Raw genomic sequence first — 22774 nt, forward strand, 5'->3', positions numbered from 1 at the left:
GTTAGCTTCCATAAAAGTTTCAGGTCCAGAAAACATGAGTTGGTTAAGTTTTTGACATTGATTGAAAATAAACCTCCGCCTGCATCGATTAAGGCCTGGATCGTTGTGGCACATTGATCGGGGATTGAACATTACTAACCACATGCCAGGAGTAGGAGGTAGTCGAAACTGGTAAACCTAGTACCTTTGGGTGTGCCAATAAATTGAGTTTGATATCATACCTTTGATCGAGTACATGAATCCATGACTATTCCTGGGAGGTACTCGTGGATTCTTGAAACTCATGGCTGACTAGTACTTAAGGAGTTGCAGAGCAGTTCAAATGATGGCGTTCTCGTAGGGAACCGTTGCCATGTGCGGCTTGACGGAGGGGCATATGTCATGTGTTTATGTTTACCTTGTAAGGGATAAAATCGGATTGATTCGCCGTGACTTGTGGATATGAGAACCTTAATCTCTCGTAGTAAGAAGTGAAATATGTGGATGAAGAGGTGAAATACAATAATGGTTATTATTTGTTGCTTATCTAATTAATTGTTTTCTACATTGAATTGTTGTGATTATGCAAACCTATAAAATAACTTCTCTCATTTAAAATTTGGCTAAAATACTGAAAGTAAGGATCCACTCTTAGTTGCTCTTTGGCAAAACAAACCCAGCAGCCAAAAAGCTTTGCATGCTAGGAGTCTGGCTGTAAAACTTACTGAGTATTAATGTACTGGTGGTGTTGTCGTGATGGCACATCGGTAGGCTGGATGTGTCGTCCCCTGCTCATCGCCGTTGCTAGTTGTTTGTCTAGCTTAGCTTTGTTTTGGTTCGAGTTTCTTTCCGATGTGCTTTTAAAAGCTCTGTATCATTCTTGTATTGGAACTTAGTTTGTAAAAGCTAAGTGTTGTATTTTTAATTTTTTAAACTCCATGATGTTAGTATTATCTGCACTCATCATTGCGTGAGACTCGTGGTGTATTGTTTCAATCGAGATATTCAGTGGTTGAATAGGGATTTACTTGACAGACTATCAAATTATGTCATTTTAAGTGCTATTGACCGGATTAATCATTAAGAGAATGATTAGTGCACTTAAGTCGGTTTAATTTAGGTTGTTTAGCCACACCCTGTACTGCCAAAAGGAATGAATAGGGAGAGATAGGATCTCCTTGACGGATACCTCTCGACGGTAAAAATTCTCAAGGCACTCACTATTAAAAAGAACCGAGAAAGACACGGAGGAGACCAACCTCTTCACCATCTCGACCTACTGCCGGTGGAACCCCAGCTCTGTCAAGATAGCACGTAGGTGATCCTGGACCGTTGCTGCCACATTATTTCTTCCCCGTGGTTTAGCTTAATGATCCGGTCCGTGACTTTTATCTCCTCATGCGAAGGGCCCGTTCGCGATGGGTCTGCTCCAATTCTTCCTGAAGTTTTTCCAGCTCTAAGCATACATGCTCAAAAGTAGTCCTTCCCCAGTTGTTGGCGTTTTATGCCCAAAGGCATGATGGTCTTTTACTTGATGATGGCCAATTGAGGAGCTCATAAAAGGGATGGCCAGCAACCCTAGAGAGGTGTGCAGCTTCTCACCGCTGGCTGCGCAGGGCACTCTCTCCCAGCTAAGGGCCTGTTTGTTTGAATTTCCTATCAATTTAAGAAATCAAACAAGCAATGAATTTCTCGTGCAGCTTCTAAATTACCGTATTTAAGTTACTACAAAAGACCTCATATGAATTATTGTGCTTTGCTCCTATAATACTTGTGAGATAAAATCCGGCCATCGTTTCCATTTGTCTTGTTTTAATTGACAATGTCTGCCTATATATTTATGAAAACAAAGATCACTGGAGTTTTAATTGATTTTGGAAGGAAAGATGACGTTTTTCCATTTGTCTTGTTTTAGTTTCCAACAACAATTTTGTTTGCCCATAGCAACGCACGGGTACCTATCTAACACCATTTTGCTTAAAAAATATATATCTAACAGAATGTCTGAACTATTCCTAAAGCTTGTCACTGAGTAAAGCCAACCACTTAGCCAATCACAAAGGCACCATGAGCTCAGTGATTCATGTTGATTCTCTAAATTTGTTATTCACGGGAAATTCTATAAATAAAATTGTTACCACGTGAGTACAACAAGCCCCACAATCTTGCGACGCGGTTGCTACACGTACGACTTTCTACACACCGCACATGTGGACATTACAACCGTTTACAACACCAGCCAGTAACTCTGTTTTGATTGTCTCGAAACCTGGTGTCAGATCAGCAATTTGCAGTAGCCAGCAGCAGGGCAAATTCTTTGGTCCTGATCAACCGGCCCAAATCAGTTCAGGAAACTTAAATCCTGCATTGGACGGGAGCCAAAATAAAAGCAAGTGAGATATAGTGAGGAAATCGGTAGCAATGTCAATGGTGGAGTATTTAGGTACTCCATGCCTCCATGGCTGCAACCTGCCAGGTCGCTCACCAGCTGATCTTGGCGAGGATCTTGTCCAAGTGGAAGAGGTGCTTGCGCACGCGGTGGACGTGCAGCGTGTACATGGCCGCCGCGCAGGTCACCAGGAAGAACGACAGCACGATCAGCTGGCTGAAATCCTGTTCAACGTGTGATCGGTCATCTTAATTCCTCTTCTCTTGTTGTTTTGTCAAGTACAAATGCCTAGCAGTGTATGTGTAGCGAATAGTATGTAGCTCATGGCAGTGGCACTCACCCTAGGGTCGGAGATGATGATGCCCATGATGTAGGTGAGGAGGTCAAACACGGACTGCAGTGAGTTCTGCACCCCGCCCACCACGCACCGCTCGTGCTCGGGCACACCGTCCTGCATCAGCTGCATGACGGCGAGGTCGAACATCCAGAGCCCCAGGCGCGATGCCGCGACGCCGGCCATCAGCATCCACGCCGACGCCACGCTGCTGCTCGCCCAGATGGAGCCCACGCACACCAGCAGGCAGCACCACTGGCACACAGCACGCGCCAGTAATATTCAGCAATAATTCCAAGCTACTGGCAGTTTGTCAAACATCCGTGTGTTCTTGACTTCTTGCGCAAAAAAAAACATGCACATGGCTAGTTGGCCACCTGTGTATGTAATGTAATTACCTGCATCCAGATGGACCATAGACTTGTCCGGAGAGTGGACACCCACGAGTGCACCATCGGGTACAGCAGCGTCGCACCGATGCCGACGATGGCGCTGAAGCCCCGCGCCAGGCTGATCACGTACGCAGGGATGCCCTTCCAGTCCAGCGTCGCTGTCATTAGCGTGCCAAAGCTGCACGATTTCATTTCACAAAGGTATTGGTCATCTTCGAGTTGTTCGGTAACCAACTAACCAAAGATTCAGAGTTCAGCAGTGTTTCGGTTAGCTTGCCTCAGGACGGTGAAGTAGAGGATAGAGAGAGCGACCCCGGGAAGCGCCACATCCTGCCTTACGTACACCACCCACGACTCCCAGCAGGGTATGATCGAGAGCTGCTCCGTCAGCCTTGTCCTCCAGTCTGCCGCCCTCTCGGCAGGTGCGGCAATCTCCTCTGACGACGATAACACATCAGCTGCTCTCTGCCGGCCGTTCTCGGCGTTGAGGGCGGGCACGCCGTTGTACACCGAGACGAAGAGCCAGTACTCCAGCCCCACCGAGGCGACGTTCCACAGGGCCAGCGCCACGGCTGAGGCCTGCGCGGACACGAAGCTGAAGACCATGCCGGAGAAGACTGGGGCCAGCAGCTTGCAGCTCAGGTCGATCCGCCGGATCACCGAGTTGATCCCCGTCAGCACTGATGGAGGGTGCCCACACGAGATCACCACCACCCTGCGGCAATGCTGATTAAAGTGTTGCTGCATTTGCATTGACTTCAATTTCTAGGTTCCCTTGGATAAGGGAAGATGTTGAGAGATATTACCATTCTCTCTCGATCAGAATGGTGCCGGCAAGAGTTGAGAGCGCTGCAAGCGCACCTGACACATTAGTAACAATGACAAGCGACATGAATACTGGGAAATTTGCGTCTTTCAGGTCCTCGTAGATGAGCAGAGCGGTCACCGAGACTCCAGCGATGATGAAGGATAAGCTTTGGACTAGCAACCATAGCCCAAGAACCTGAAGAGTTATACATTTGTTTAGAGCCATTTAATCATACATCCTGAAAGGGTAGTAAGTTCTTCGTACTCTGGCCCCTCCCCTCATTTCACAGTTTCTTTCCAGATATTTTTTAGGGCTCTTTCCTAATTATTTGGTTGTTTATCTGTTTCCTAGAAAAAATTTTTGGTTTCGGCCTGCAAATCTAGGTGGTATTCATTGTATTTCACCTGACGAAAATTTTCCTAGGTTTGGAACCATGGGCTCTTAACAACCCCTTCCATTTTCTACCCATAGGAGCTTTTATTTTAGCCTGTGGATACCAGATCATGGCCACACTATTGACATGTCTTGGGCAACAACATGGCGTATAATGCAATTTCCACTTCTTTTTGTTGTATTAAACTTGATTTAATAAACAATATGTTAAATTCTATTTCATTTGTTCAAATAAGCAATTGTAAAAGCTATACCTGAAACGTTGTGGATACATTTCATACTTACTTAAAATGATGAGAGTATTTGTTAGTAATAATTTTTAACTTATGACAACATGTTAGAAAGTTTGTTATTCATTGATTTTGATTGCACCCAACTTTTTTTTCCATCCTTACTTTCAATATATGAATCATATTTTTGGAAGATTAAGTTATTTTTCTTCAGCCAGGAACTATGTAACAGATAGGACATGATTTTTTTATCCCTTTCAAATGTCAAGCGCACATGCATGTTAATGAAAACGACTCATTTGTCTACTTTTACAGTATGGTTGTGTGTTCCTGATATTGAATGGCTCTTTTGGAAGCATCATTTGCTTTCCGCTACGCAATCCAAGCAATGTCATAGTAACACACACAAAAAACTTTCTCCAACACTCCATTTCATTGTTTACTCATCCAGTATATTATCAGTAAAAACATGGCGATGATAGTAGCTGACCTGAAGGTATGTGAGCTTGTCGACGAGTATCCCAACCATTGGGCCAAATACGGCGACAGAAGCAGACTCAACAACGCCGTAAATCGCTGTGAAGAGGAGGGAGCCTGGGCAGATGCGGATCATGTACAGCCCAACCGAGAACTCCCACATCCTTTGTAACATAAAAAATGAAATGATGATCTTATCTTACTGTGTTACTAGCAGTTAAGAATCAGTATTCATGCGTGGCGTGGCTAATCTGAATCAACCAGGAGACTGTAACACGTAGCTGCAACAACAATAGTACAGTCTCCAAATCTTTGGATACCATTGTCATCTATTTACTCTACTTCTATCTGATGTAGTTGAAATTCTGAAATAAGAATGATTAACCAAAAAAAGAATGAGAGAGTTTGGAGCAGCAATCGAGATCTCACGGTCGGGGACCTTGAAGAATTAAGGGCCAGTTTGGGAACATGGGGCAGCTATTCTAGGGAAGGGAACCCCGAGCGGGGATTTTTCTATCGCTTTGATTCCCTGGGTGCCATTCCCACCCCGGCATGCAAATCCCTGTTCGTATTTGGAGAACCCGGTGGTAGAGCAGCAGCACCTCGCGAGCGAAGGCAGCGGCATCACGGGTTGACCGGGTCGGGGGAAGCGCTCCCGACCTGATGCCTCGCGGATTTCTTGCCCTTGGAAAACGTAGGGAAGCGGGCTGTGATGTTAAGAATAATTCTTGGGTGTTAGATTTGTGATTTCCTAGTTTAGCCAGTAGCTTAATTTAGCAATTTGCAATTGAGTGATTATATAGCCGGCCTGATTGTGAGGGTTTAATTTCTTTCCTCGTAATTGTCTACTTAAGCAATGCAATAGACTCTGGAAAAGCTGTCAAGTTGACAGCGCAAATTGAGTCCTCTATGTTCGTGTGTGTGTCTTGGCCATGAGCTCGCCGGCGATGTTGTTTCTCCAGTGTGTTTCTAACAATTGGCATCAGAGCCGGTTTCTGGACCGGGGTGCTGATGGGTGATGAGAAGAAGCTCGCCGACAGCTCCTCCAGCGACGACGTTGTAATCCAGCAGGTGATTCGTGAGGTGGGCGGCAGGAGTAGCTACCCCGCCCTCACTAAGACCAATTACTCCGACTAGGCACTACTGATAAAGGTGAAGCTGAAGGCAAGGGCGCTCTGGCATGTCGTCGAGCACGGCGGCCCCAATGCCTAGGAGGAGATGATGGCGCTCGACACTCTCTGTAGCGCGGTGCCACTGGAGATGGTGTCCTCTCTCGCCGACAAGGATACGACAAAGGAGGCCTGGAAGACCATCTCGGAGATGCGGGTCGGCAACCACCGCATGAAGAAATCCGCCTCGGTGCAACTCCGGCGGGAAATTCGACCTAGTGACGTTCAATGATGGCGAGACCATTAAAGACTTTGTGTTGCACCTGAATGGCATGGAGACAACGATTGCCATGCTTGGCGTAGGGGTCGAGGAGGCCAAGATTGTGGAGAAGGCCATCCGTAGTGTTCCACTGTGACTCAAGCAGATCGTTCTCACGATCACTAGGCTCCTCGATGTGTCAACCCTCACCCTCTCAGATCAGGTGGGGTGACTGAAGGCGGTGGAGGAGACCTTCGAGGAGGCTCCGGGGGTGCTGCAGCATGGCGGGTGGCTCTACCTCACGGAGGAGTGGGATGCTCGGTGGAAGAAGCAGGAGGCGGAGAACCACTCCGGCGGTGGCATGAGTGGTGGATCAGGGTGCCACGGAGGAGGAGGACATGGGCGCGGCCGTGGGCGTGGACGCCGGTCGTCATCTGGTAAGCCCCGAGGTGATGAGTGAAGGAGATGCAACAAGCTGGGCCACTGGGCCCGTGAATGCCCGTCAAAGCCCAAGAGGGAGCAGGCCTATGCGGTCCAGGAGGAAGAGGAGGCATCTCTCCTCCTCTTCAGGTCCTCCCCAACCATTCCCCCACCACCGCCGTCGTAATCCTCCAGTGCAGCGCTGATCGGGTCACTAGCGGCCACCTCCTCAACAATGGTCCCGTTGCCGCATGCTGTCTTGCCACTACAGTAGGTGGGGTAGGCACATGGCGGCGGTGGATGTGAAGCACCAGAGGCGAGATCCGGGTCTCAAATCGAGATCCGGGAGGAGAAGGTCTTTGCCCAGCTTGAAGAGGAGGCGGAGCGCGAGGCGGAGATGTGGGTCCTGGACACTAGGGCAACCAACGATATGTTCAGGTCTAGGGATGCCTTCTCGAAGCTGGACACGACAGTGCTGGGCACCGTGCATTTCAGTGATGATTTGGTGGTGTGGATCAAAGGCTGCGGGATGATCGCATTCGGGTGCAAGAACGGTGAGCTTTGCTCGTTCGCCGGGGTCTACTTGATCCCCCGATTGACAACGAACATCATGAGCATCGGGTAGCTTGATGAGGTTGGGTACAAGATCAAGATTGACGCCAAAGTCATGAGGATTCGGGAGCCTGGAGGCGAGCTGCTGGCGATGGTGTCGCGAGCGGCAAACTGGCTGTACATGCTCCACATCAAGATGGCATAGCCGGTGTGCCTAGCGGTGCACGGACATGATGATGAGGTGGCATGGCGCTGGCACGAGCATTTTGGCCACATCACTGTGGCAGCGCTGCGGAAGCTGGCTTAGGAGGAGCTGGTTCGAGGGCTGCTAGAGCTCGGCCAAGTGGAGCAGGTGTGCGAAGCTTGCCAGGCGGGCAAGCAGAGGCGCACCACCTTCCCGGTGCAAGCAGAGTACCATGCGCAATAGCTCCTGGAGCTGGTGCACGTGGACCTATGCGGTCCCATCACGTCAGTGACGCCAAGGGGCAACAAGTACTTCCTGTTACTGGTGGACGACCTGAGCAGGTACATGTGGGTACCCGTGATTCCTTCGAAGGATCGTGCTGCGCCTGCCATCAAGGAGATCTAGGCACGGGCGGAAGGCGAGTCCGGAGTCAAGCTGAGAGCTCTTCGAACCGATCGAGGGGGTGAATTCACCTCAATTGAGTTCGTGGAGTACTGTGCGGCGAATGACATTCACCATCAACACACCGTGCCCTACAACCCACAACAGAACGGCGTGGTGGAGCGCTAGAACGGGATTGTAGTGGCGGCAGCAGGAGCATGCTCAAGGCAAAATTGCTGCCCGGCTGGTTCTCGGGCGAAGCGGTAAGCACGGTAGTGTATGTGCTGAACAGGTGCCCAACAAAGAGCGTGGATGGGATGACATCATTCGAAGCCTGGCACGAGAAGAAGCCGGTCGTGCACCACCTCAAGATGTTCGACTGCATCGTGTACGTCCGCAACACAAAGCCTCACCTAAAGCAGCTGGAGGATTGAGGTCGCAAGATGATCTTCGTCGGCTAGGAGCACGTAACAAAGGCGTACCGCTCCTACAATCCTATCACCAAGAGCATCCATGTGACATGGGATGTCGTGTTCGACGAGCAAGCCCAGTGGGACTGGGGCACGAGCGGCAACTCCGGTGCGACGGGTGGCAATGACGATGTGTTCACGATGGAATACTCCATCATGGGCCAGGCGACTCTGGCGGCTAAGGGTTCCGTCGAGGCACCTGGGGAGGCTCCATCAGATGGTGAGCCGACCCCGTCGCCATCGCCACATGCCACTGCAGGGGAGATGCCAAGAGGGTTAGGCGGGGCGCAGGCAGTGGAGTTTGCCCAGTCACCTGGCAGTCGATGAAGCAGAAGGTGGTGGCACAGTTAAGTTGTGAGGCAGAATACATAGCAGCTGCTAGTGCTGCTTGTCACGCATTGTGGCTAGCTAGAGTGCTAGCAGAGGTGCAAGGTGTGCACTGTGGCTAGCTAGAGTGCTAGCAGAGGTGCAAGGATCAGCACCAAGAGTGCCAATGCTGAGGGTGGACAACAAGTCTGCTATTGCTTTGGTTAAAAACCCAGTGCTCCATGGACAGAGTAAGCATATTGAAGTTAAATATTATCTGAGTCTGCTGAACCAGGTCTGATCGAGGTAGAGTTCATCAAGAGCGAAGAACAGCTGGGCGACATTCTGACGAAGCCGCTTGGTAAGACCAAGTGGCCTGATTGATATATGCAGTTCGCACAAGGCTTAGGAGATTGTTAAGAATAATCCTTGGGTGCTAGATTTGTGCTTTTCAAATTAGCCCTAACAGTTTTAATTTCAAGAACCACCACCGATTCTTATGATGGCGGTTTCATGTTCATCCATTGATTACACGAACACGACAAACTGATCGAGTCATAAATCGTAATTCATCTCATGAGAAAAATGACCCATCATCTAGCTAGGCGCGGGTAGAAGAACACGGGCAAAGGAAGGAACGCGTGACTGATGATGACGGAGTGAACGCACCTGGCGCCCCATCTGGCGAGTGCGTGGCCGGCGTAGAGGCGGCGGAGCAGGGACCCGTCCGGCTCCGGCCAGCCGGAGGATCCGCAGCTGCTTCCGAGAAGAGGCGCGAGCCGGCCGCCCTCGATCGCCGCATCTCCCTCCATGTCCGCCGCCGCGGGCGGGGCGCCCTCGCCTTGACCTGAATACCCTGATCCTCCGGCCTCTCAATTAACTACTCCCTCCTCCTTCCGCGACGACACGCGCTGCGCGCAGCTGACCCGGACGAGCGCGGCAACGCACACCCCGACGACGCCCCCATCTCTTCCCAATCGGTCTCGTATAAAAAGGAAACAGATTTGTTTTGGTTCAGTCTTGCAGACGAGGCGGCATGAAACGAGGAGCGACCGCACGATGGCTTGCAGTTTACAACAGGCGCTAGTCCCCAACTCGCAAGATACAAAGAGTAGGGTGACGTGCGCTGGAACCGTCACGTCGCCTGAGGTCGTTCATTCATCGAACAACAGGAAAGATACAAGAGCTATGCTCGCATCACCCCCCGCGTGGCGTTTTGCAGCGGCGAGCTTTTTGCGAACCAAAACCTCTGGCGGTGGCGGCACTGGGATTCCCGGATCCATCCAACCTTCCTCCCAGCAAGCGATGTACTATATGATAAATTGAGGATCGGCGCAGCATTTCCTTTTAATATCTCTCTCTCTCTCTCTCTCTGCTCCAGTCGATTGTAGGTTATAATAATATAGTGATTTACCTAAACATCCTATAGTTAGCAGTTTTACATTTACGGGATGATGACCATGACAATTCATGGCGAAGAAAGAAAAGGAAAGTAGTGTGGTTTCTGCTCGTCCGACCAAAGTTCAGTACTGCAACCAGTGGAGGTTAGATAAATGATGAATACCTGGATCAATGTTAGGACGATATACTGTATCCTTCATTATTCTCCGCAGTTGGATTCAGAGTTCAGAATCTTAAATTCACAGGCAGAGGCTACACATATTTCTTTTATGACTCTTTCAATTCCTCTTGTGATTACTGTTTTTCTTTCAGCACCACAGTAGGTAACTAAGATGCATGTGCAAACTCGCAGACCGCAATCATAGGTAACTAATCCCTGAACGCAACAGCCTCTGTTGTGAAGATTCTCCAACAAACAGGCGTAGACACTCAACAGGGCGAAGGTATGGCGGAGCTGTGGGGACAGCAGCACGCTGGGCCTGTTCCCCGGCAGGCCGGCACTGGCTGCTCACCTGCACCGCTTGTGTCTTTGAGAGGATCTTCTCGTGAAATGTTGTTAATGTGGTTGCAGCCTTGCAGGGCCGTTCAATTTTGGTTCACCGAGCCGCCGAGCCGTGATCTCAATTTTTCTACTACTGGGCCTTATCATTTTATTTCCTCGGGCAGATTGGTTCTAGCAATGTCCTTTGCCTCCTTAGGTAAGATTTTATAGAAGTTTCATGAACATTAAATTGTATGCTATATCAACAATTTTGCTAACTTGGTAAGACCATTACGAGAGAGAAGAAAGAGTTTCATCGGATGTAAGAGAAATTTCATCCCATAACACTAATCGGGCACAATTACTAAGTTCTCAGCCTTAGTAATTGTGCAATGAAATTGTTCATTGAGACTGGCCTTAGAAATATTTTTGTTAATAAAAACTTTTATCCCCATTTAATGAAATGTTACCTTGGGTCCTGTTAGATTTTTAATGATAATTTGTTTTTCGCTAAGCGGAGATTTTACTAATTAAAATTGTTACATCATCGAGCTGAAGTAAAGATTTTGAAGCACTCCCGGCCTCTACATAACTAGGATATACACCCTAAAATTTAAATAAAAGCTATCCCATGACTCCTTTTGTTTTACTTACACATCCATTCAGAAGGTGGCTATGCTTCGGACGACCTCCAGTTGAGAGGCGGTACCAAGTTGAGATCGGGCTCGGCAGCATCGGGACAGCATGAGGTAGAGGCAAGGGCATCAGGCTTGGTGATGCCCATTTGAATTTGAAAGTGTGCTCTAAACGGTAAGAGGGGTGCGCATGTGGCAGAGAGAGGGAGGGAGGAAGAAACACACGGAGATTCTAGTGTTGACCGAGGTACTAATGCGGCCATACATACAAACAAGAGAAGATAACAATTTAAGCTTAACCTTGCTTCTAGTTAGTGCCTAAGCTCCACTCCACAATACTGGAAATATATAAGGGCCAATCTTAGAGGGTGTTTGGATACCCTTACTAAAGTTTAGCAGCTAAAGTTTAGCAACTTTTAGTAAAAAATTTGCCAAACACCCTTGCTAAACTATGGTTGCTAAACTTTAACCCTTTAGCAAGTTTTTAGTTGCTAAACCTTGCTAAAAGGTGGGGTGGATACCGTTGCTCCTCATTATTGCTTGTCTGGTAGCATTCATTAAGGACAAATAGGTCTTTATCCACCTCATTAAATATTGTTTAGCAAAAATATCCAAACAGCCTTAACTTTAGCAAAGGTATCAAGCAGAACTTTAATGGTAGTTTCATGGATAATAAATAAGGTGTCATGTAAACGATTACGATGACATGGTACCGTATTAACGAAGGGCCTGTTTTCTTCCACCTTGCTAAACTTTAGATGCTAAAGTTTAGCAACTTTGAGCTGCTAAACTGCAAAACACTCTTGCTAAAACTTGCTAAAGTTGAGTTGCTAAAGTTTAGCACTTTAGCAAGTTTTTGGTTGCTAAAACTTGCTAAAAGGTGGGCTGGACAACATATACCCCTCATTTATTGCTTGTCTCCCTCCTCCAGCGCACCTTTAATAAGGGTAGATAGGTCCTTTTACAGCTCATTAAATGCCTTTTAGCAAGAGTATCCAAACAGCTTTGCTAAAGTTTAGCAACTAAAGTTTAGCAACTTTTAGCATCTAAAGTTTAGCAAGGTGGAAGAAAACACGCCCGAAGAAAGAGAAAACAAGGACGAAACGAGCAAGCCCCAATTACCTAAGACGTTGGAAACCGGACAATACTGCATTGGGAGGCTTCGTTTCATCTAGACGCGGCGGCGGGGATCCCGTGCGAAGCGTGGAGCTCCTCCTGTGATTCTATCGATCTCCCGCGTGGTGCAAGCTTTCCCGCCAGGCTCCCCGCCAATCTCCAATCCATATCTCGCCTCACTTCTCCCTTCCAATCTCATCGCGAGTGGCCGATGGCTATGGTAGGTCTCTGCGGCGTTGCCGGCGTAGGTCGCACAGCAGCGCTGTTCGATGGCGGGCCTAGAGAAGAATGGCCGGCGGCCCCTGCAAACGGACGGCTTCTTCACCGAGAGGTCTAACTCACGCGTCACCACATCAGGGATTCGTGAACCTGAAATCTTCACCATGACAGCCTCCGCCAAGTGCAGCATGTTGGCAGCCATGGAGGTCAATCCTCTTCCACAAATCCTAGGTAATTTCCCTCTCGTTCAGTTTGTGCATCAGTAGAAAACAAATCCCAATCAAGGTGTTGTTTGGGTTGCTTGATTGCTTAATTGGATAGCTGAGATGCCCTGCTCGTCAGATTTATGGGCTGGCCGGGTATAGGGTCAAGTAGATCCGGTTCACAAATGTAAGGTTAGTCAGATTGATTAAACTGAAAAACCTATGTTTCTTTTTATTCATGAAGTAGTGCAGACAAATTTGGCACTAGCTATCATCTGGTGTAGATGCTAGCCTGTCAGTATTATCAGTAGTTATCATCTTCCTATTTCACCATTCAGATGTTTTATTCAGTAAATATTATTTTGTCATTTTCACTCCCTGTTTTTGTCCAATTGGTAATTATATGTCAGTTAAATCTGGTGCTTGAAAATTTTACTTGTGAACATATTATTAAATATTGCCGTCCATTTTCAGGAGGCAAGGTGCCACTAAAAGGGATGATGGAAGGCTTCAGAAGATGGAAGGCGCTATGTAGGAAATAAGAAGATGAAAATTTGAGTGGCAGTGGATTTTTTAAGTTTGTCAGGTTGCATATTTTGGTCATTTATCGCTTTAGTTTGGGTGGCAGCGAGCACTCTAGTCTGAATGTGAAACTGATCCATATCTGAATGTTAAACTGCTGCATATCTGAATGTGGAACTTCTTCGTATCTGAATGTGAATCCGCTACACCGTGTAACTCTATATATGTCAGCATAGTACTATGCTAATACTTAATTTAGATACAATTGTAGAGGCTACAAAGTTCTCATGGCAAATTTAGATACAATTGTAGACGCTACAAAGTTCTTATGGCACATTTGATCACAACATCTTATAAAAATTAAATGCTGCAATCCATCTATGAAACTGTGCAATGAAACTCTGCATTGAGAGAGAGAGTTTCATTTCATTGAAAAACTGATGTGGCAGTCTTGGTAACAGTGTGATGAAACTATGTACTGAGACTCTAGTTGCAACAACACTGCAAAGGCTCGCACCACGGTGCGTTTCCGCGTGCGCGCCCTAGCCCCGATTCGGCCTTCACACTAATAAATGCACATTGATGTATCTGTTGGCTTGATCTTCAATTGATATCATAATTTCGATTGGTGGAGAATTCTACAGTTCACAATTCTGATTCACCTTGAAGGTGTATACTTGTATACGAATCGAAAAACACAAGCAAGAACACAATTTAAAAAATTGAAGATGTATATGAAAAAATTGAAGATGTATATGAAGTGGAACGAGAGTAAAAAGTTCTAGTCCTTGTTTCAGATGGACTCTCCGTGAGTCACAGTAATTGACTTGGCGTCAATAAGTAATGTGAAGATTGTCTATTTCACAATGGAAAATTTAAACTCAGCAAAAGACTGAGTATATGATGGCAGCTACTGAGTTCGCACATGAAATGGGGTTGAGCTAGGGTTGTGCGCGATCAGGGGAGGGTGCTCACAACTTAGGTCCTATTTGAATCCAGAGGTTAAACTTTAGTTGGCTAAAAAATAGCTCTTGATGATCCAAATAGTGGGGCTAAAAGTAGGCTAAAAATTAAACAACCTTCCAACTAAACTTTAGTTTATTAGTCCTCCAAATCCATCTAATGGGGGCTAATTTTAAACAAGAATGATAAAAGACTAAAAATACCCTCCTCTAAAACCTCTAAAACCTTAGCGTATTTTCTCCTCCACCCCTTAAGGATAGAATAGATTTTTACCAATAAATTAGCTAAAAGTTAGCTCTGGCCCTAAACAAGATTGGCTAATTTTAGCCAACTAAAATTTAGACGTCTAAACTTTAGTCAGTGCTAAACTTTAGTTTTAGTCCATCTCGCATTATCAATAAATCATCCCGCGCTTCCAAATATATTGCTATACAATGGCTATCTAATGGCTATGTCTTAGTAGTGCCCAAATAATTTTGCATTAAGGTCCTCTCATTATCAAGAAATCATCCACGCTTCCAAATATATTACTAGATATTTTGGGTGAAGGTCCTCGCACTATCAAGAAATCATCCCGCGCTTCCATATTCCTATTCTTTCTATGTATTAAACCGAGCGACTCGACGGCCGGTTAGAATGGTCACGTCGGCCTAAAATCTTTTAGCGGTTGGATGACCATCCAATGGCTAGTGGACTCACAGTGTTCAACATATTTTGCATTAAGGCCCTCGCATTATCAAGAAATCATAAGGCCCTCCCATTATCAAGAAATCATAAGGCCCTCACATTATCAAGAAATCATCCCGCGCCTCCAAATATACATCCCGCATTTCCAAATAGAAATCGTCCCGCGCTTTTAAATATAGGTGTCGGTTTCTTGTTCGCATAATACTCTCTCGATCCCAACCACTTCTTCTCCACGCCCTCTCAACCCCAACCAATTCTTCTCCACAATGGAGAAAAAAATCTCACACTTCCTTTCTTCTCCTCCCCTCTACCGCCACCGCCCTCCTCGCTGGTGGCATGCTAGCCCATCCAAAAGCTGTTTTCACCTATTCTTGAGCTGATTTAACAAATTTTGACCAGATTACATGTGATCCTGCACTCTCTAGCTGTTTTCCAAAAATTTTGCTATTTTCGCCCGGTGGCGACATGGGCCATTTTTAGCCTTCGTGACCTATATATATAGCGCATATTTTCATGACCAAACATACTATCGTTGCCATCCCCTCACATTTTCATCTTCGGAGGTCGGTGTGACGCATCACGAGGTAAAAAATAGTCCTTACTATTAGAATTGTTCCTTTTAGCACATGTATCTTCTTTTCTTTGTCAAGGATCTCACTTATGTTTGGGCTTTTGAAGCTGCGAGATTCGGCTGGGGCAGATGTCATGTTGCCGTGCAGAATGAAACCCCTATATAAAAAGCTATTGTTTCGTGCGTTCAAGAGGTACAAATTACTTCGTCTCTAGACTGCATCTAAATAATTGAATCCGATATATTGTCGTATATCATAATAGACTAACTAAAAACATAGCCTTCTATGCAGGCAGAACTTCTTGGACTGTTAAAATTTTGCCGTTACCCATTAGTCCTTCACCATACCGAGAGCACTATTTTACGAATTTTTATTGTTGAACTGAAGCTTTAAATTTCCGTGTGATAAAGGGATGATACTCTCAAGATGAAGCTTAATCAGTGTGTTTTTTTATGTACCAATAGTGAATTGTCACTACTGGACAAACGACGTTTAGTACCGGTCACTAACCCCTTTAGTACTAGGCGCATGATCGGTACTAAATTCCACACCATTTAGTACTGGTCAAAATGCCCAGTACGCGGTCCGTGGGATTTGAACCAACGATCTCAAGCTTCGTGTGAACTTTCCTTATCATCTTACCTACACAACATATGTGATGGAGTTAGATATGCTTTCCTTTTGGAGTAACCCGTAGAGAGGCCTTTAGCACCGGGCAATAACACCACCCAGTACAAAATATCACCATTTAATACCGGTTGGTGTTATTGCCCAGTACTAAATGGTATTCTACGAGGTACTGGTGTTATTGCCCGGTACTAAATGGTCCATGCCTTATAGTACTGGGCAATAACACCAACCGTTATTGCCTGGTACTAAAAGACCTCCGAGGATCGAAAATTTCTACCCGGTACTAATTTCACGCGTTAGTACCGGATGAAAAGTCGTGTGGTACTAATATCAAGAATGAATGCTCATGTTTCTAGTAGTGTATACTCATCAATAAAAGCGCTAGGCTCTAGGCGCGCGCAAATCACTAGTAAGGATTAGACCGAGTCAGGTCGGAGTTCGATAACTGGTCCAGAAAACTAGGAATATCATCATTTATTTATTTTTTTAAAATATTAATATTTTTTATTTAACAAGATAGTGTACAGATTATAATGAAATGAATGTAGTACTAACTACTAAGTGGGAGTTCTAATGATATGAAGGACAATGCCCTGACTGCATGTTACTCTTTATGCCATAAAAAAATCTTCAATTCCTTCCATATGTCATCTTACAAACCAAGTTTCCTTCAATGAGATCGTTTAAATTTCTGGTTCTTTTATGTGCCACTCCCGTCAACTTTCCATCGTTAGAAAGTTTAACTTAGGATAAAACTAAAACACCTTAGATTTTAAAATTAGAAGTGTGGTGTATACAACAGGGAAAATGTAGATGGAGTGGTAATAACCACCTGCATGCGTAGGAGGAGGTCCTGAGATTCTTTCCTCTGGAAGCGGTGGCGGGTGAAGTCCTGGCGCAACCTCTCGACCTCGGCACGCTCCTCCGGCGTGCCGGCGTCATGGTCGAACTCCCAAACCTGCCTGCCGAGGAAGCCGTTCGCCGATCTCAGTCACGGCCCGCTGCCTTCATCGATCTTCAGTCGCCACATGGCTACAATTTTTTTTAAAGGAACCGGCAGGAGAGCTGCAAAATTTATGTTGTTATATGTCGTATCCGAACAATATGGCAGAAGCAGGTGAAGGCCTTTTTATACCTGCCCGTGCAGAGTAGAGGGGCTTGAGGTGCCTGAGCAAGCGCTAGAGCCGGCCCCTCACAAGCCAGAGAACGACGTGCCACCGTGCAGATGGATATGCCAGCAGGCTCAAGCGCAAACAAGCAAATCGCCTATATATAGTTATATCCTTGTTAATTTGGTGATGAGTAACCCATGTCGTTCGAACCAAAGCAAAGCCGGGAATTAACTACGACTTCATCTCCTTCTCTCACACTCACCAGCCCAATAATTGTTCAACCCTCCTCATGCATGTTCTATTGTGGCCCTTAATAAACTAATAATGAACCAACCCACTTTTTCCACCAAGGATCTTGCCCGAATTTCATTACCATCGAGCAACAAAATTACAGAGTAGTTTTAGAGTCACAGAAACACCCCTGGTACTGGCAACAAAAGATAAAAGAATAACAAGATCACTTGATTTGCATCATTATTTTACCCAAGCTAGGAGAAGTGGTCCTCGACTCAGCCAGCTTTAGTAGAGATAGCTACAAAGATTTGATAGGCATTATACAAAAATAAGACATTTCTTGATAGTTCTTAAATGAATGTTGATATTTTATGCACCTAAGTTGTATTACTAACTCTTGTCTTTATATCCTCAAAGTGCGTACAAGCTTTACATAGTAAAAGGCAGGGAGCACTATCAAAAAAGGAAGAAAGCTATGAAAATAATATATTATAGATTCGTAAGAATATAAAACTTGGTTTTTTTATATAATTTAGACTTGTCATTAATAACAACTCATCATTTTTCTACTTAATTGCAGTGCCACAAGCAACCTCCCGGCACTGCACTATGCGGATATTATAAGTGCGAGTTCCTCAGAAACAATGGGAGGTACTGGATGAACCCTAAAGATGTAAGTTTTTTATACACTGGCATGTGCTAACTTCCTAATGGTAATAGATCATAATATTTATTTACTGTATACCTGCAGATGCCTAGGATCGACAATCACGATGCCAAACTCGAAGACAAACAAATCGACAACATTTGTAGGGACATGGCGAGGTTCATCCTACGCGAGATTTGTCACGAGGTTGGAGCATTCTTTGGTAAAAATGGCGTGTTGATGGCGAACGAGTGCACAAATCTTCGTAGATGGGTGTAGTAGTTTTAATATTAGCGTGGCAAAGAATAGCTCTGTTCCAAATGCTGGATTTTTAATAATATGAATTATATATTATGTATGATGCAGTTTTGAATAATTTGAATTATTTATTATTTAAGTTTGTTGTTATGGAGTTGGATATACATATTTCAATTTGACGGCTAAAAACTGGCGGGAAATAGAAATTATAAAAAACTCAATACATATTCCTGGCAGGACAGAAAGCATCTGTGCTAGCGGGTGGCTAATGTTGCCCGTCAACAGAGACAGCATTTGTGCTGGCTCAAGATTGCTAGCGGGTGCTCGGTCCGCCTGCGACCACTTGATCTTTTATGGCCCAGTGGAAGCAGCTCACTGTCAGACATCAATGGATTATGATGAGCTTACCAACCAACAAGACTCGTGATGCATGCGTAGCAGCAGCCCAGGACAAGCTTATGAGCTCATCAGTAGAATCCAGACCAAAAAAAGACAGTAATTAAGAAAGGTACACGATATAGTAAAACTGTCTGTAGAATGTGCAGAAAAGAAAATAAGTGACGTGTACAAAAATAATGGTTTGTGATCTCCCTCATGATTATTACTCCAACAAATACCACTATTACCAGTGACCAAGATCCTATATATAGTCAGGCATAGCGGAAGTTTACAGATAAGCAGAGGTACTTGCGAACTATGAGGGCCTGGAGCGTCCCTATGGCGGCTGCAGTAGTCGCCGCTGCAGTGATCATCTTCTTCATGATGAAGGCCCAACCTGCTGCCTCGGCCATTGTCGAGCACACCTTCACTGTAAGCGCAAGCTATCTTGCACTGCTTTCCTATCCATCTTTAACCACTTCTGTGTATGCTGTTGACGATCAGCATCTGTGATTTTACAAAACATCAAGAATCAGTATATGCATGCTTGATTTGCTGGAACACGTATAAGTATATATGCAGGTAAGCCAGATGGATATGACGCACTTGTGCAAGGAGGTACTCACCACTGTGGTGAACGGGCAGCTCCCGGGGCCGGCGATCGAGGTCACAGAAGGGGATTTCGTGGTTGCTAATGTCGTCAACAAGTCACCCTACAACATAACAATCCACTGGTAATGAGCAAGTACAAAGTATAGATTATTACTTAATCGATTTTTTTTTATTTGAAAGACAAAATGTCTAGCTATTGCATTTTAAGTAGTCAACCCAATTTTCACCACCTATGTGATCCGTTTTGTTTTCAGCAACAAAGATCAGTATATTTTGTTTCATTTTTTTTTCCTTTTGCGATCTATTACGACTCCTCTGTGTTTTGTGATGTAGGCATGGTGTGAAGCAGCGGCTGAACTGTTGGGCCGATGGTGTGCCGATGCTTACGCAACTTCCTATCCTACCCAACAACAATTTCACCTATAGGTTCCATGTTTCCGGGCAAGAAGGCACCCTGTGGTGGCACGCTCATGTCCCCTGCCTTCGGGCAACCCTGCACGGTGCCTTGATCATCCGTCCTAGACTTGGGGCAGAATCATATCCATTTCCTAAACCCCATAAGGAGATCCCCATCATTATAGGTTCGTGAATTGTTCGGTCTTTTACGTTGTAAGATAAGATATGCTTTAGGCACAACGCTAGCTTTGGCTTTTAAGTTGCTATGGTACATGCAATGGCAGGGGAGTGGTGGGAGGCGGACCTCCAAGACGTCGATAGGCAGTTGAGATTTCTTTTGCCAGATTCTGTACCTGAGTTTTACTTCACTGCATCAACAATCAATGGGAAACTTGGAGATCTCTACAACTGCTCTGGTAATTAGTTACATATTTGATAAAGTTATGTACCTGACAGAAACAACATTATCTTTTATTTATAAAAATTGAGTCTGCTTTGCGTTCAACTCTGAAGGCGTCCATGAAGACGGCTTCGTGCTGGAGGTGGAGCTCGGAAAGACCTACCTGCTGCGAGTGATCAACGCCGCCCTCTATTCGGAGTAATACCTCAAGATTGCCGGGCACACATTCACGGTGGTTGCTGCTGACGCCAACTACATCAAGCCCTACACCACCAACATCATCACAGTTTCGCCTGGAGAGACGGTGGATGCCCTTGTGGTCGCTGATGCGCCTCCCGGCAGATACTATATGGTGGCCAAGCCCAATCAGGCTCCATTGCCTGAGTTCCAGAATCCAGAACATGTCACAAGGGGCATGGTGCTGTATAGCAACAACCACAGCTCTGGAAATAACGGTGCTGCATCAGTGAGCTCATTTCGTGCTGATGGAGGAGGAAGTACTACGTCTGGTGATATGCCAATGACACCTGAGATGCCGGACGAGCATGACTCGATAACATCTTTCTACTTCCATGGAAACCTGACAAACCTGCACCACGCACCTCACCTACAGGTACCAATGCGTGCTGATGAGCACCTTTTCATCACACTTAGGCACTGTCTGCCGGCATGGCCGCCAATTCTGCACAAGGATGGCGAGTCCCGAGGACAAAGTTCTTTCGACCATGAACAACATCTCCTTCCAGCTCCCCATGGTTGAAACATCACTGCTCGAAAAGCACTACTACAACTCCAGCGACATGTATACATTTCAAGTACTCCCTGACAGGCCACCGATGGCATTCAACTACACTGATGAAACCTTGATCCCGCTAGGCCCCAAGGAGGCGCAGCTAGAGCCAACGTCCCAAGCGACGGTGGTACGGCGATTCCGGTATGGCACAACAGTGGAGGTGGTGTTCCAGAATACAGCACTGATGTCAAGTGATTCCAACCCAATGCACCTACATGGGCACAATATGTTTGTGCTTGCTCAGGGGATCGGAACCTACAATGCGACGAGGGATGTCGAGAGGTACAACCTTGTAGATCCACCAGTGAGGAACACCGTGCAAGTGCCAAGGCTTGGGTGGGCTGCCATCCGCTTTGTCACAGATAATCCTGGTGCGTACAAGATTTACTTATCTATTATATTTATTACGAATATTTTGCTAAGTTTGACTTAAATTAGATATGACCAATATTTGTCGGTCCCATCAAGGGTGGCACTAAAGGAGCGCTATCAAAATCTAATCGTATGACACTTGCGTGGTGGTGTACAGGGATATGGTACATTCATTGCCACTATGAATTTCATTTGACGATGGGCATGACAGCAATATTCATCGTAGAGAACGGACCAACAGTTGACACATCTCTTCCACCACCACCACCCCGATCAGATTTCTTGGATAATCCTGTGCTTCGTGAATCGTACGCCGAAACTTAGACTGCTGCTCAAGAAGTTACACGTGAAGATGTAGTCGAAAATAATATTTGGAACCACGTGTTCCCAAATAAAATGAGCAGGCCCTGGTCAACGAGGCGTCTGTCTGTGCAAATCGCGACCAGGACTTTGCACCCTTCAAACTTCAAAGCGTACTGCCTGACATCCTGTCCTCACGGACATGAAGGTCGCTCCTATCATATACTTGTATTGTATTGCGTGATGTTTGATTGTATTCTATTTTTTTTTCCTTCGTAGCAATGCTTCTCTCCTCCATCTTCTCGGCGTTCACGGCTTTGATGCTCCATACCTTAGTTTTAATAGCCGTCGTGGGGAGTTGAGGGGGGCGGTGGTAGCAGCGAGAGCGGCGGCGGGGAGGGCAGTGAGCGAGAATGAGCAGAGAGACAACATGTTCGGGAGGGCTCGAGATGGATGGAGAATAGGTAATAATAAGAGGTAGGGGTGTCCTTCTGGATCTTTTGTCCCTCTAAGTCATCCGAAGGGACTAGAGGACTAATCCCCTTAGTCCTTCATTTAGTCCTTCTGTTTGGAAGTTTCAGGACTAAAAGAGGCTAAAAGGGAAGAACTAAATTTTAGTCCTATGGCATCAAAGTAAAAGGGAAGAACTAAATTTTAGTCCTGTGGAACCAAACAGAACCTTAGAAGAAAGAGATCGTTGCTGATATGGTGGGGAAGCAAGAGGCAGCTGTCCCAGCACCGGGCCTGTTTGGAATCCTTGCTCAAGCTAGCCTTGCCTAGCCGAGCTTGCCTGGCTTTGTCGAGCAAGGCAAGTCAAGATTTGTTGATCTGATTGGTTGCCTTGCTTATCCCTAAGTCTCAGCCCTCCGCTTTTATCCAAAACTAATGGGCTCTTGGTGTCATGCAGAGAGAGATAGGGATCGACGGCACATTACAGCCATGGCTGCTGGTGACGGCAAGGAACTCGAATCCAACAACCAGAAACTCAATCCGGGTGAAGACGACCTCAATGTTGGCAGTAGGTATTCGATTTGGTCGGCCGCTAGTGCTGAGCTTGCCTATACCTGCACAACAGCAGCGGGGACTTGCTTTGCTGGTCTGCACTCTGCAATGTCAAGCTTGCAAATCCGCCGTGGAAGAGCTTCAAACTGGCACCAGGGG

General features: G+C 46.0%; 2 protein-coding genes, 1 long non-coding RNA gene and 1 pseudogene across 4 annotated transcripts; 3 read left to right on the plus strand and 1 right to left on the minus strand.

The window, feature by feature from the left end:
- Window positions 1-2056: 2056 nt before the first annotated feature.
- LOC101781605 (solute carrier family 40 member 1) lies at window positions 2057-9706 on the minus strand. 2 transcript variants are annotated; one of them, XM_004966276.3, is made up of 8 exons: window positions 9353-9706; window positions 5016-5166; window positions 3901-4097; window positions 3372-3809; window positions 3101-3272; window positions 2709-2957; window positions 2465-2592; window positions 2057-2341 (listed from the first exon to the last, which is right to left on the minus strand). In XM_004966276.3, the coding sequence occupies exons 1-8, from the start codon at window positions 9493-9495 to the stop codon at window positions 2335-2337; spliced, it is 1485 nt and encodes a 494-aa protein (XP_004966333.1). In that variant the 5' UTR covers window positions 9496-9706; the 3' UTR covers window positions 2057-2334. The 2 variants fall into 2 exon arrangements, with proteins under 2 accessions (XP_004966333.1, XP_004966334.1); XM_004966277.3 differs by having other exon boundaries at window positions 2449-2592.
- A 2646-nt stretch (window positions 9707-12352) lies between these two features.
- On the plus strand, window positions 12353-13481 carry LOC101782285. Its single transcript, XR_215109.3, has 2 exons — window positions 12353-12766; window positions 13213-13481. It is a non-coding gene; the product is annotated as an uncharacterized LOC101782285 (long non-coding RNA).
- Window positions 13482-19079: 5598 nt separating this feature from the next.
- LOC111255685 (laccase-15-like) lies at window positions 19080-19980 on the plus strand. The gene is made up of 3 exons (XM_022826154.1): window positions 19080-19172; window positions 19323-19474; window positions 19686-19980. The coding sequence occupies exons 1-3, from the start codon at window positions 19080-19082 to the stop codon at window positions 19939-19941; spliced, it is 501 nt and encodes a 166-aa protein (XP_022681889.1). The 3' UTR covers window positions 19942-19980.
- Window positions 19981-20025: 45 nt separating this feature from the next.
- On the plus strand, window positions 20026-21637 carry LOC101770167 (annotated as a pseudogene).
- The last annotated feature ends 1137 nt before the right edge of the window (window positions 21638-22774 follow it).

Source organism: Setaria italica, chromosome IV, assembly GCF_000263155.2.
Source record: "Setaria italica strain Yugu1 chromosome IV, Setaria_italica_v2.0, whole genome shotgun sequence".
Lineage (NCBI taxonomy): Eukaryota > Viridiplantae > Streptophyta > Magnoliopsida > Poales > Poaceae > Setaria > Setaria italica.

Excerpts from the sequence above, each read along its gene's own strand:
- LOC111255685 (XM_022826154.1), top strand. The coding sequence starts at position 19,080 with ATGGCGGCTGCAGTAGTCGCCGCTGCAGTGATCATCTTCTTCATGATG. Across the intron at positions 19,173-19,322 it reads TTGTCGAGCACACCTTCACT|GTAAGCCAGATGGATATGAC; the intron begins GTAAGCGCAAGC and ends GTATATATGCAG. Across the intron at positions 19,475-19,685 it reads TACAACATAACAATCCACTG|GCATGGTGTGAAGCAGCGGC; the intron begins GTAATGAGCAAG and ends TTTGTGATGTAG.
- LOC101781605 (XM_004966276.3), bottom strand. The coding sequence starts at position 9,495 with ATGGAGGGAGATGCGGCGATCGAGGGCGGCCGGCTCGCGCCTCTTCTC. Across the intron at positions 3,273-3,371 it reads CTCTACTTCACCGTCCTGAG|CTTTGGCACGCTAATGACAG; the intron begins GCAAGCTAACCG and ends GAAATCGTGCAG. Across the intron at positions 2,958-3,100 it reads TATGGTCCATCTGGATGCAG|TGGTGCTGCCTGCTGGTGTG; the intron begins GTAATTACATTA and ends GCTGTGTGCCAG.